We start from the raw sequence: 15355 nt of genomic DNA, 5'->3' as shown, positions 1-15355 counted from the left end.
GCGAAAGAGACTGTGCCCTTCAGTGTCGAATAAATCTGCAACCTCTCCTGGTTCTGATAAAGTGAGAGAGTGTGTGTGTGAGTGTTAAGAGAGAGAGTGAGGGATAAATATTTCGAGTTTGTGTGTTGTTTATGTTGAGAGGGACGAGTGCCTGTGCACAACCATTTCAACTGTGGCACTGAAAAACATGGTGTTTTTCTGACCATTTAAAGGGGACACAAATGCAATGAAAATGACGTTGCCTTTCCTTCTCGCTCTTTAAAGATCCTTTTTCTCTCTCATTCTCTTCTACAAAATTGAATTTAGGTTGAAAAAAGGGTCAATGGTACCTCTGAACGGTTCTTCCAATTTTATACTAGCATAATGGTCCCAAGAAATCTAATCGCCCAAGCTTAATCAGAGGCACACTGCTAATAATCCATTTGTCATGCATATTTACATAATAAGGAAGGGTCATGCAGACAGTTCAGCATGCAGCATGCTTTAGTTTTACCAACCTTGAAAGCTGTATATGAATTGTCGATCCATGGCTGCAATTTTTATGTCGGCTCCCTCTCTACCTCACATGATTACACTTTTTGTCGACACAGCTGATCTATTCTCCAAGTATTAATCCAAATCCAAATTATATTCAAACCAACGGTCACATGACAAATGACAGAGTACTTAATTATTAGCCAGGAAGAAAAAGGGATATCTCAAGCTAGGTATGTGCTGCATAGAATAGAACCTGCCATATTATTCATGATCATGTCTTTGGAGAGAGTTCTCCATCTTTATTAGTAATAAATATAGAAGGAAAGGAGCATTATATTTACATGAAAAAAATTTGAAGCATTTCGATCTTATAGTTAACAAGCCATATTATATATGCAGATTCATGTGAGTGGTATTCATGACGACACATCCTGTCGCAGTGCCATGTTATATATGATTGAGTTTCTGTGGTCTATGATGAATCCTCTTCTGCCTTGAAACCTCCTTGTAAATATTGCTATATATGGACTATAACACATGAAAACCCCATTAATCTTGCTCAAGAAAAACTGAAACCTCGTAATAAAGTCCGGCTGGCTAGCCATTCCTCTTTGAAACAAATGAAGATATTTATATATATTAAATCAGTAAAAATGAACTGTTACACCATCCAAATGTGGTTAACTAGCAACAATGGTTTAAAACACGGAGTTTGATTATACAGCCAGAGAACCTTCATTTTTTTTTTTTTGGGTTAAAAGTTATAACAGAAAATTTAAATGAACAGATATAAAAAAACCAAAAATCAAAACAAAGAGAGGTTTTCTTAATACAGTTGCATGATATTTTTGAGATATCATTCTCCATCCCCTTCAGTAGTTGCTGTGGACATGTAACTCATAGCAAGAGAAGTCTCGTCTGCCGGTGCAGCAGCAGTTGATGCGTGGAATTGTTGCTTGCAGACTTGGCAGGTGACTTGCATAATGGTAGAACTAAATTTCTTTGTAGCTTGCTCTTTCAAAAGTTGAGCCTTTTCAAGTTCAGATTGAGCTTGTTGCCTTATCCTCTTTGCGTTTGCAAATTCTAGTTCAGCCATCTCAATTTGCCTCTTTGCTTGTTGTCTAGCCTCCTCAGCATAGGCCTTTTCAGTCATAGCCAACCTCAATTGTTCATTTGTAAACTCCTTTAACTTTGCTGCTTCGAGTGCAGGCTCATTAGAAGTGCTTTTATGCCAACTCGGATCCCCAATGGCCTTGTTTGATCCATCCTTTTCACAACTATGATCACTTGACCCTATTGAAAGCTTCAAATTCGCAGCATGAGGCTCGTCAGGGTTTTGTGGTAAGTGATTGCTCGAAGATGGTAAGAGCTGAAGTTCAAGATTATGTTCTTTCTGACTAGAAGTGGACGCATCATTTCTATCCGAGCACAAGTAAACTTGTTCGGTTGGCTTTGACATTGGTATCCCTGGTAAGGGTGCTATGTTAAAATTGGCATCACTTGAAGGGCTGGTGCTTGAAGCAGTTCTAGATGAGCAGGCCGGCTGCAATGCCTGTAGTTCAGGCTGGGCTCCCCTTACTGTGCAAGCATCTTGGTGCTCAATGAAACTCTCCACCCTGAAAAGACAAGCAATTGGAATGATTCAAAGTGATAATTAAGTTTAATGGTGTGGGATTATTCTTGATGTCTTTTGATAAACAAAAGTTTTCAATTACAGCTAGGCATAATTAAGGCTTCGACGTGTAGGGATGCTAAGAAACAAGCATTATAAAATTGATTTAGGATCTGTACAATTGACCATATGACTAACTAGGTTCGATATATTAAATACAAATAGCCTTAAAAAAGGTGGGGATGTGGGCTGTGTGTGCAAATGAGTGCGCACAGTTTGTTTCTGTTTTATAAGTAATTGGGTTTTTCTTATATTTAGCCAATGAAAACTGTTTTGGTGAGCAGTGATGTACTGCTCCTTCAACTTACATTGGTTGGCCTAGATCGCTTACATGGGCAAATATGAAGTCATGCAGTACTGGAATGGAAACCGTTCTTGGATTTAGTACATCCACACATGTATTTATCTTGTAAAATAAAAACAGGCTTGAATTGCTCTTGTGGGATCATCATCATAAAACCAAAAATAACATGAAATTCCTTGCAAGGTAAGGCATGCCCTTTTATGCTTGGAGGGGGGGGGGGTACTGTTAGGGTTAATTATGAACAAATAGAAGAGAACCTGGAAAAGACACGGCCACAGTCACAAGAATGACCTCTTGTGCCACAAGTCTTGAGGTGAGCTTTGTAATCAGACTGAACCGCGTAACCCTTAGAGCACTTCTCACAAACCCACTGCTTGTGATTACTATGCTTCCTTCTAAAATGCTTCTTTATGCCAACAAGATCTCCTAAAGCATGGCAAGGGTCATGATGTAAGCAGCTAGGCTCTGGGCATACATAAACTCTCTTCTTCACTTCTTGTGTCTCCCTTTTCAGTAGCTTCCATGGCACCTTGTGCCTTCTCCTGTGCATTTGAAGGTTCTGGTCTCTTTGAAACCCTTGGTTGCAGATCTCACAAACATATCTGTCTGATTCTAGTAGGGTCCTGGGCGATAGAGATACAACCTCTGCATCTGGATCTATTTTTTAAAACAAACAAAAAGTAATTAAGAAAATACATGAATTGAACTGGTAAAGAAAAAAAGAAAAACAAAGAAGAAGAAGAAGAAGAAGAAGAAGTGGAATGAATACACGAAGGGCAGAGAGTTTTAGTTCTTGTTTTTACGTCACTGGAGCAATACCTGGTGTGCCTGCAGGTTTTCTTTTTCTTTTATTGGTGACCCCATTATCCAAGGAAGCTGTGAAGGGATCAGAGGAAGGAGATGGAGCAGTTGAAGTGGTGGTGCTGTCGAGCATGGATGAGGATTTTGTTTGGGATTTGGTGGCTATATGGTGTTGTAGGTGAAGTGAAACAAATCAATCTTTAGCTGTACAGGCGTTGAAGTTTTTTTTGGTGTAGTGGGGTTTTCAGCTTTACTGATGATAAAAGAAAGAAAATGGGCAGAGAGAGGGAAGGAGAAAGTTAAGAGGGAGAACATGGAGAAGGGAAGAAAAGCTCTTTGCTTTCTGAAATCTACTTTCTTTAAGCTTTTCCTTTTCTTCTTTTTAGCTTTTTTGTTTAGCCATGAGCTTTCTTGGTTTTGTTGTTGTTTGTTTCATTGACTCGGCCATCCCCCACCTTGAGCAGGTAAAGGTTAGAGGCAAAGTCTTGTTTATAAAGCTCTCTCTACAGTTTACTACAGATAGATAGAGAGAGAGAGAGAGAGAGAGAGAGAAGAAGAGGCCGAGTCCAATCACCATTGCGTAAAACTTTGAGCCCCCACACACAGGATTTGGACAGAAACAAAAGAACATCCCCCTCCGCAACAATACAACCAGTCATTATTCGTATCACACTGTAATTTGCATGCATAAATGCAGGCCAGGCCAGGCCTCTGTTGCACGTGACCTCACATCCTCCTCCTCACGTGGCCTTTTCCTAAAATCTACTTTTCCATGATTAATTAATGCCTAAAACCCTCTCATTGGTCAGTCTCCCTTTTAAAATCTTGATCTGTTTAGTTTTAGCTGATAGAATCGGCCTAGACGATGCCGTGGATCCACTTGTTAGACTCTCTTGTTAAAAACCTGATGTTGACGAATAATAATTATGCTGCATAGACTGTATTATAAAATAACTTTCTAAAAAGTAAGAATTGCAAAATTATTTATTTAATCAACTGGGTATTTTCTGTGAAGATGGAAGTATTTTCATACCACTCCTAAAATTAAAATAGAAAATCTTGGGAGTCCCCATTCTCTACTAGACATTACATAAAATTACACTATACGTAAGCCAAATTATCGGCCGAGCTCTGAATGATTCTTGAATCGCACGTCATAAATCTGCTTGTGCGGTCTGTCTGGGCAGATCGCTAGCTTTTAAGCCCTCGAGGCTAAGCTACCGCCTCTAAAACATATCAAGATCATACTTTATATGTTATTCCCTTGTTTCTTTCTTATTATATTTTATGAAAAACTAATTCCCAACTACACTCCTCGTGTTAATTGGATAAAATAAATCCAGTCCCCAAAGTCTTGAAAATTAGTTATGTTCTTCAATTTTGCTCACTCAAGTCAAGACCTTGTACTTTTAATTATCAATCACACGATCCCTCCACCAGCTAGTCAGTCTCTCAAACCGACAAACATGAACGCAGCCTTGAATGCACATAACCTTTGGCTAAAAAAGTAAGAAATTAAAAGTTATGTAAAGCAAAATGAGAGAAGACAACCATGAGAGAGAGACAGAGAGAGAGAGAGAGAAGGAAAATGAACAGGAGAATCACTTGATTTGCGCATTCCAAGATCGTCACAAATTGAAAGATTTGGAGGGGACAAAGTTAACAGTAACTAATGGAGCTTTTGTAACTGCGTTTTTAAATGGTGTTTCTTAGATTTTATTTCTTTATTTGAAATTATCTTTTTATATCTTTTTATCATTAACATCTTAATATAAAAATAATTTTTAAAAAAATAAAAAAAAATTTCTAGATGAAAAAATAATTGTTACAACATGATTTAGAACGACTTTTTATTTCAATTTTGAATCGACAATTTAAAAAAAGAAATTTCAATTTTTTTGTGTTGATTGATTTTTCAAAAACTGGTCTTCAAGCTTGTGTTCACGACGGTGTGACAAATTGGGGAAGGGACACGTGCATATATTTACCACCCAATTCTCACATATGGGTCCCAAAAAACATATTTCTAATTAGACCCTTCATGTATTGGATATCACTCAATTAACTGTCATCTTGTAAGTTTTGTCTTTACAGTCATAAAAAGGAGATCCATGTGGCTAAAATTACATCATTTTCTCATAAATTTAACATGACAATGAACCGTGAAATGTCAATACATGGCAACCTAATGAAGTATTTTTTATTTTAAAATATATTAAAAAAATTAAATGTTTTTTTTTTAATTTTTGATATCAATATATTAAGATAATAAAAATAACTAAAAAATTAATTTAATATTATTTTAAAAAATACACCTTTAAAAATGATCTAAAAATAAAAACTAGCGCATTTCTAAACAGATACGCATGAGAAGTAGATCGAGTCCCAGCGTGAAAAATTAAAGGAGACAGCTCCTAGACTCGTAGCGGTAAAAAGGACCATAGATTTTTCAACCCGAGTGTTGACCTGGTATGTGTCCAGACACACACACCTCTGTATTCTCTGGGTAAGTTTGGAAAGTGAAAACGATTGCATCAAGCGCCGACAAAGGAGGTAGAGAAGTCGAAGAAGAGTCAAAACCGACAACATCCATTTTCCCATGTAATTCGACTGCATTTTCTGCTGCCTCAGCAAGATTAATTTAATTATACCGAACAAGGTGAATCAAAGTATACAAAAGCTATCTTAACAGAAGCTAATCGAGCCTCTATATTATCAAAGTCTACAGAAGCTATATCTTTTCTTTCCTTTTAATTTCATTATTTAAATTTTAATTCTGTTAGCTTCATAATTTATTTATATATTTTTTTCTATCAAGTTCTTCTAGGATTAAGTATTTTTTTTAATTGAATCTTTATTATATTTTATCTTTGAATGTTTTGTTAATTGAAAATTATATTTTTTAATTTATTTTTTATAAGATTATACTGGTTAATTTGATGGGTTAATGTAATTTGATTCTAGTATTTTATATTTTTTAATTTTATTATTTGATATTATTTTGATTATACATTAGATTTTATAATTTATTTTAATTAAATTTTTACAAGATTATCCTAATATTATAATGACTTTGTTTACGAGTTAAACTGGTTAACTTCGCACAAGTCATTTTGTTTTTTTAATAGTTTTTAATTTATTTTTTTATAATTTCAGTTGTTTAAGCTGTCAACGGGTCAGCTGTACTGTTTAGGTAAATTCTAAACAGATGCGTTGGCTGGCTCAACAAAGACGCTAATTAAAATGAAATCTACGAATTCCCTTGAAGGCCCATAAAAACAGCAGAATTCACACTTCTTAGTTGTGGGGGCATTTACACACACACACACACACACATCACAGACTTAAAGATTTAAAACATTAGACAGAAGATTAGACACAAAATAATAAAATATAATATAGTAAAAGGCCCTTCGCGCATAATTGCTTGTGTGAATTCTCTGACGTTTGATTTATTGAAATTGAAGCACGATTTTCTACTTTAAACTGGTAAGCTACTGCAAACCTCACAGAGAGTCCACCTAGTAGACATATGATGAAAGGATAATACGGTGAACATTCCCTCGTGTTCCAATGCTCTCGAAGGGTTATAAGATCTCCTGCACATGCATATTCTGTAATTTTACAACAAGAATCCAGCCAGTAAACATACGTTAAAACTAATTTATCATTGGGAAAAAACACATGAGTTACAGTTTTGATCTTTTCTCAAACACAAGAATTGATGTTTGATTAAAGCTGTAGATTTTTTATGAACTTGGAAATTTTTATTACCCAAAAAAATGCAAATTGTTGGAGGGACAGAGAGGGGATATATAATTGTATTCAATAATCATGGCAGAAAGGATAGAAGATGCCTGTGTTTGTATGCTGAGTTAGGAAGAATAAGAATAAGAAGATGGAATATGGATTGTGAACACATGCTGCGTTCAAAAAGCAAAAGCAAGTGGCAATCATCCTTCCCAATTGTCCAGGATTCCAAATGTAATGATCTTTTCTTACTTTAATCAACAGCACTAAAACAGTTTAAACTTGTGAACCGTATTTTAAACAATCTGTTGACTTCTAGCTGGGCTCCAATTGGCTCGTTTTCCCTCCCAGCAGCTGAACTTTAATCTTTGAAACTCGTAGGCAAGGCATTGTAGGGATATTGTTGGTTCATCTTTACATTTTTAGCGCTAACTTGAAGATGAACTTTCAGTTGATGCATCATCCAGCGAAATTAAGCAGAAAACAAGAAGGAAGATAACAGATAAACAAGTGTACCGCAATGATTTCCTGGTAGCAGGCAATGGCCCCAGGTAATAGCACTGAAACCTGGGGTCTTGTCTTGTCCAGGCTTGTTGGTACGTATCCTCAGAAGTGAATCCAAGTTGGCTTCCATGTTAGGGTCTAAACGAAAGCAATAGGAGCAATCCAGGATCCCATGGCATATCTTGTCCATCCCTCCATCACACACCCTTTCACTTACTTTAGAGGCATGGAGAAGATTTGTTTGTTTGTTTTCTCACCTACATGGAACTTTCATTTTTGTTTTCTAGAGAATTTGTTTTTGCTTTTGATTGTTTTTTTCTGGCTCTTCGAGGGAGAGAGGGGGGAAGGGACTGTCGTTTCTTTGGTAGGGACTGTCAGGACCTGAAAAGCCATCGTGCTCTGTAAACCCAAAAAAAAAAAAAACGTAAAGGATAAAAAAAGTTACCCAGGAGGTGAAAATTGAGAAGATAAAGATGGGGTTGGAAGAGTAATGAAAAGACAAAAAAGCAAGTGCTTAACCGAGTTCCATGAAAGTCAATAAAGTAGTCTACAAATTTTGGCACATCACGTCACAGAGACAAATATACCCCTGCATAAGGGTCCCTTGTTATTTTAACCTGCCAGTATTATAACAAAACGAAACACAATTATAATAATGTGCTCCTCGTTCAACATTTATTAATAACATTTATGTTTTAAAATTTTAATTTTTTTTATGTTTTATAAATTAATAATTTTTTTATTTTTAAAATTATTTTAATATAATAATATTAAAAATAATATTTTAAAAAATAAAATATATTACTTTAATATATTTCTAAATAAAAATTAATTTAAAAAACAATTACAACCACCACTCTTAACTTCAACTTAAACCATAAGATAACCATCTAGGTGGTGGCCAAGTGGTAAGGACTTGGGATCAAGGGATTTGTTCTCTTTGTGGTCTTAGGTTCGAGTTCTTGGTTGCTCATATGATGGCCACTGGAGGCTTATATGGTCGTTAACTTCAGGGCCCGTGGGATTAGTCGTGGTGCATACAAGTTGACCCGGACACCTACATTAATCTAAAAAAAAAACTTAAACCATAATATAGGTGGTGGCTAGTTTTGGAGCAGTAGTGAAACAGTATTGGTAAAAAAAAATATTTTTTAAATGTAATTTTATATTACATGAAAATTTTTAAATAAAAATATATTATTTTAATATATTTTTAAATAAAAAATATTTTAAAACAAAATCTTTACGGACTCTGAGGCAAACAATACATGCTTCTTCCGTCCATCCCTCTCGCTTGTTAGCTGATATTCTTCTGATTCTGTTGATTTATCATATGATTTTAATGCATGGGCCCCTCTCGTTTATTTGCTTCGTATTTCTAAATGAGTTTTATTTTTAGCCTGTGTTGTTATCCTGCTCTGCATATCACCTCCGCCCGCCCATCAGTTTTAGGTTTTGTTAGGGCATCTTCAAACGGTGGAGGTAAATAAAATGCTATAATCAAATAATTGTTAAAATAACTTTATTTTTTATTTTACGAGGTTTTGTTAGGGCATCACAATCTTGGGTTAAAATACCATATTAACAATTTACTTCTTCGAAATAACTTTTATTATTGGAGTGTGTACAAGAATAAAAACTATATTTATACTATTCAAAATGGTATACTAACAATTTAGCTAGTTTTTACCATTGGAGATACCCTCAGTGGTTTTGTTTATGGGGTAATTATTTAAAATTATAATAGTTTCTTATATTAAAATTTAAGGGTATAATAAATCAATAATAGTTCTTTTAAGAAGCTGGTACTTTTTTTGTTAATTATATGTGGACAGTCATGTGCACACGTGTATGAATGTGGGTAGACATAGACACACACAAAAACTAAGGCAGGGTGTTTTTTTTTTTTGGCAGTCTATCCATTTAAATTTATATATATATATATATAGAAAAAATATTTCTCTCAATTCGTACTTCATATTAATAAAAACACCATTATTGGAAGAAGCATTTATTTGTTGTTTTTGGTTGGAAGTAGGACCGCTGATCATTTCAACATGCATTGCAATCCATTTCATGGGCAGTATTTTGGACTCTTGGGGCTGCTAGTCTATCTCTATGGCCTTACCTATTCAAGTCCAATTTTGAGACAGGACTAGCCTAATCAACGCCGGCCCTCTGTATGCGCGCTCGTACGCTCTTCAGTGTTAGTTTATTATTACTCCTAAAGCATATAATACCAGCCAACCTGTGTCATCGATAGTGGCACGAGCAGCACCCCTAACATCTTGTCCTGAAACCCACCTGAATTCAGCCCTTTTTTTTGGGCTTCCACAATCACCCTTGTGGCCATTTCAACTCGTTTTGGAGACCACCTACAGGTTGGTTCCATGTTATAGCTATCGATACAATTTTCCGCTGGAAGGTGGGTCTTGATCAGGTCTAACATGAAGCGGAATAGGTCACCGAAGAATGATCTGATAACGTTTGGTACGTAGGGAAAATTAATGACCGGAATATGATGATTAAAATTCCCAGGATAGTGGACAAATTAATATGCAATGGGGCATGCCTTGTATAGTGACATCAATGGCTTCCAGGTGCATTGGTTAAGTGAAATCAAAGCTTCCACACCCGATTTTATAACCCCAAAGACCGATCCACGGTTCACTGAATGCTACACCGTGGACTGGTCTCAATTTCATGCTTCTTTTCTGTGAATTGTCTGTTACTCAAGCTCACTTTGTAAAGCCGATTCTTGTAGGCCAAGCTCACAAATGATTACAAAATTCTCAAAACTGACAAGATGGACCTATACAAAGTTGTGAACAGATGCCTAACCTTGCTCGCAATCCTGTACACAGTCGATCCCAAAAATCCATGATCTGCCATCCAGCCAACGTAGAACCAGCTTCCATCCCATTGACACACAGCAGAAAATGCTCGAACCCTTAGAGTGAAAGACACCATGCATGATACGGCCCTGTAGTTGTCCTCGGTTGGAATTGATATACAATGAATAGAAATTATATATTATTCTTTTATGAGATAAAACTTCCATTTTCATTTTTAACATTTTATTATTTGTTAGCAAGCAACATCATGAGTCATAACCCCTTAAAATCCCTTAACCAAGCGTTAAGGATTTTTAATTATTAATCAAGGGATTTAATTTATATTTCTTCCCTTAAATAATTTGATAACACAGACAAAATAATAGAGGATTTAATCCATTCCTGCCTCTTAAAACAGAGTTAGGATTAATATAACTTGGAGTAGATGAAGAAAAGATATGCATGGGAAACGCCAGTGGTTGGTTCTTTTAGGAAAATGCAGTTTTGTTTTGGTAAACTACAAATATATTTCAGGTTGCAAAATGAAATCTTTAAAAATATGCATAATTAGCAAATGATGCTGTTCAAGATTTACTTAAATACTTGAATTACTAATACAAATTAATTTCCTTAACTGATCCACCACACCTAGAGGTACCCCATAATTAATCAATGCATATTTTTATTACTCAAATATATATGATCTCATTGTTGGAATATAAATGCAATTTTTTTTCTTTCTTTTTTTGAAGTCTTTCTTACTTCTTTTCCCCCTTTTGTTGGCCACATGCTTGGATTTAATAATGATGCTGCAGTTTTGGGAAATGACTGCCTGGAAGATCAGTACTCTCGAGGAGTTTTTTTTTAATGGAATTGGATATCTAGTTTTAGATTTCATTGTTTGTGTATGGTTATTTTTTTATGTGGGATTTTAACATTTAAATTAATGTAGAATTATTTTTTTCTAATACTAATTATATTTAATATTTATTTCAATTATCTATCAAAACATTTATGCGTCATTTCAGCTATATTTTTGTGACATTTACAAAAATGTTATTATAAGTGTGATCATAAATATATATGAGATTACGATTTGTCATATATGTCATAATAAAATCTTACGATGTAGCCTGCGGGTGGAGCGCAGTGGCGGAGGGAGGGGGGGGCTGGCAGGGGCCGGGGCCCCTGCAAGGAAATTTTTTCCAGCCCCTCCCTTATATAAAATAATTAAAATTTTAATCCTTTTAAAACAACTCTTTTAACTTGGCCCTCCTTAATTTGTTTTTCTTACTCCGCCCCTGATTAGACGTTTGTTAGAAACGTGAGTACATGTCTAACGTGACACTTTTCTCTATCTATTATAACATTTGAAAACTTATATAATATATATTGTTATTGTTGTAGTAGTGATCCTGCATGAGTAAAAATAAGTGTTTTAAATGATAAGAGATTAGAACTAAAAACATTATTTTTTTATAGTTTTAGGTTTGAGTTTTAGGATTATTACTGTTAATAGTCATTGAAAATTTATCTAATTATTAATTTTAAAATTTATAAAAACTAATTAAGATATATAAAGTTGGTTCAAATACCTATAGAAATTAAAAAAACAAAACAAAAAGCCTTCTAATTGTTGCTGCTACTAGCCAGTGACCAACCCCAGTGCCCACGAAATTAATTTTGCTTAAAGTTCTACGATCTATATTGAAGTAAAAATTGCTTCCATGGGTGCTAATGAAAATCACTTAATAAATATATAAGTAAAAGAAATTTCTTATATAAAAACTTTAATTTTTAAATTAAAATAATTATATAATAAAATATTATAACCTTGTTGGCTAAACAATTTCGAATTCAAAACTTATTATTCTAATTTTATTTAATGAAAATTAAATATAAAATAATATGAATTATTTAAATTTGAAGTTTGAAGTTAAGGAAATTTTTACTTAAAAATATATTAAGAGATAATATACATTATATATTAAAATTTCAACTAGTAATTTAAATTTTTAAATAAAATAATTTTTTTACAAAATATAATTTTTAACTTGCCTAGAAATCCCCAAAATATATATTATTTGAAAATAAAAAATTAGCCTGCACCGATTAACCAAATATAAAATCGCAGTATTAATGGTTTTTCGCTGGGTCCTAAGCTAACTTTAGTTGACTCACTTTTCATAAACAAAAACTTCAATGTTTTCAAGTTTCGGGCCGGATGTTTGGAAGCTGTTTTTGTTTTTGCTTAAACGGTGTTTTTTTTTTTTAAAAAGTATTTCTAGCGTAAAAAATATTAAATTAATATTTTTAAATAATTTTAATGTTTTAATGTCAATAATAAAAAATATATAAAGAATTATTTTAATATATTTTAAAATAAAAAATATTTTATAAATTATTTTATACACCTTTTATATTTTGTAGTCTTAATACATGTTCGATATTTGGTGTTGTGATAACTTTTGATATTATATTTTTAAAAGATGGATTAAAAAAATATTATTAATTATGGTTTTGAAAAAATAAGTTTATATATATATATATATATATATACAGTATAAACAAAACATAGAATATTTGACTAGCAAAATGATTTTTTCTTTATTTTTAAACAAAATGTAGAAACTATCATAATAGCCAACAACCAATTACTATCTAAATCCCAAATATATACAAGTGCCATGTTATAAACAACTCATGCTGTTATAGTATTTTTTGTTTATGTAGTCAGGAATCAAGTTTTAACATTACTTTAACATATCTTATGCTTTGCCTTTTCAAAGTTTTTATCGAAATTTCCTTGACTTTTCCTAATTATTCCACGATAAACTGATTAAAGAAATAGAAAGTTGTTAGTTTAGATTTGTGATTAAGCCGTAAATACAACAGATTTCATGCCTATGCTATGATGTTAGTTTACCTGATTGGTTATCATTATTAGTTTTATAAATGGAAATAAATGTGATTGGACTTAAATTGCATGTTAAATAATTTTCCAATTCGTTATATATTGATTTTTTAACTGAAGTCTTAATTACGTAGTTAATTTACTTTCAAAATACGTAATTAAATTCGACAGTTAACTACCCATGGATACATATAATTATAATTAATTTTTTTAGTCATAACAAAATACCTTAAGCAAAAAGTTAAAACGCGCGTGTTTTTTCACTATAACAATTGATATTATATGTATCTCTCATATTTTACTTTAGACCTACTATTTATTTATTTTAAATTCGATTCTCGTAACTTTTTTTTATGTGATTGCACTATTTTTAGAGTGAATTGCAATTGCAACTGAATTGAATTTGTTGATTAAAGATAAAATTAAAATATAAGATATTAAAATAGAAAATGCATAACAAATGAGTGATTGTTTCAAAATTCACACAGAAAATTTAATTTAGTTTTTATATTCTGTATCTCAATATTTTAATTTAATTTTTTAATTTTTGATTTAAGAAAAGAGAGAAAGATAGCTGGATTCCGGTGATAAAAAGAGAAAGAGAAAGAGAATCTATTAACACCAATTTTAACTATTAAAATAGTTGATATTTATATCAAATAATTCAACTTGATAAGATGAATTTTATAATAAGTGGTTTTTTTACCTTTTAAAGTTTATGAAAAAAATAATTAAATTTAAGTATATTTTTTGTTTCGAGTTTATTTTGGTTTTTATGATTTGTTTTGGTCTTTTGATGCCATAGATATGTTCATCATTATTTCTAAGGTGTTTTTTATTTGTTTTTGGTCAAAATATGATTAAAAAACTTGTTTTTAGTTAAAAAATCTTAATCCTTAATTTTTTTTGACTGCTATAATGATTAGAACCTAAACAAAATTAGACAATCTATTTTCTATCTCAATAAAAAAAATTAGGGTAAATCCATTTGCAAACAAAAAATAACAATAAGGGCTTATTTATGTAGGTCCTAACAAAGGATGACCTGACTTGTTAGGCCCAGTAATGCCTAATTTTTTTTTATATATTATTTTTGTTTGAATTATTTTTTTGAATTAATGTTTTTTTTTTAATATTTATATTTATATTTACATGCTTCTCTCTTTTGTTTTGTTTTATATAATATCTCTTGAATGATGATTATTTTTTAATTATGCATTTAAATTTTGAATAGATTTTTCTAATTTATCATAATTTTTATATATCTTTTTTATAAATAAAATTGATCTTTGAAAAAAAATATTTTCAGGTAATATTTTTAATATGTGTTGTCTTATATAATATTATTTATTTTATTTTATTCAATTAATTTGATATATATATATATATGTAATTCAATAGAATATTATTTTAATAAATAAATTTAAAAAACATAACCGAGTAAATATTTTATATTGTGATATTAAATATCTTTATTTATATTTATTTTTTGATTTTTCAATTTTATTTTTAGTTATTATTTATGTTTCTTATTTTATTTTATTTGAGTATGCATAAATTTTTTTATTTTCATTTTATTTTTTCAGCTATATTAAAAATATCTATGTCAATTTATATCCAAACTATATTGTCGGTCAATTTTTTTTATTTAAAAAAATCAAATTCTCCAATCCCCCACCTTGTCCTGTTTATTTTCATTGGTAAAATTATAATTATACCCATCTCTGTACCTTGGTGTGACGTTTACCAACAAACCAAAGTGCCCTTTACCACTTCTTGATTCCCCAGTGGAAATAAACCCATTGTTGAATTACTCTATTGAAAACATTTGAGCATCCAATTAAAAGAAAAAAGATATTCCAGTTTTCTCAAGCTGTGTCCCAACATATCCTCACAAGTCACACTTTTTAGTTGACAATACAGCTAATTGATGCAATATAAGAGAATCTTCGGTTGAATTATTATTTTTTATATCTTTAGATTATTTTGATATTAAAAATAACTTTTTGAAATAATAAAAAATATTACTTTAATGCATTTCTAAATAAAAAACATATTAAATTTGGATATAATTAAATCCCCACCTTGCAAATAATTAC

At 32.0% G+C, this 15355-nt stretch overlaps 1 protein-coding gene across 1 annotated transcript; it reads right to left on the bottom strand.

Moving 5' to 3' along the window:
* Window positions 1-1084: 1084 nt before the first annotated feature.
* IDD14 (indeterminate(ID)-domain 14) lies at window positions 1085-3810 on the bottom strand. The gene is made up of 3 exons (XM_011026506.1): window positions 3273-3810; window positions 2711-3110; window positions 1085-2093 (listed from the first exon to the last, which is right to left on the bottom strand). Exons 1-3 carry the CDS (start codon window positions 3385-3387, stop codon window positions 1334-1336), a joined length of 1275 nt encoding a protein of 424 aa, XP_011024808.1. The 5' UTR covers window positions 3388-3810; the 3' UTR covers window positions 1085-1333.
* Between the last annotated feature and the right edge of the window lie 11545 nt (window positions 3811-15355).

Source organism: Populus euphratica, unplaced genomic scaffold, assembly GCF_000495115.2.
Source record: "Populus euphratica unplaced genomic scaffold, PopEup_1.0 scaffold1.1, whole genome shotgun sequence".
Lineage (NCBI taxonomy): Eukaryota > Viridiplantae > Streptophyta > Magnoliopsida > Malpighiales > Salicaceae > Populus > Populus euphratica.
The sequence above is the reverse complement of the archived record's forward strand: the minus strand, read 5'-3'. Positions and strand labels throughout refer to the sequence as shown.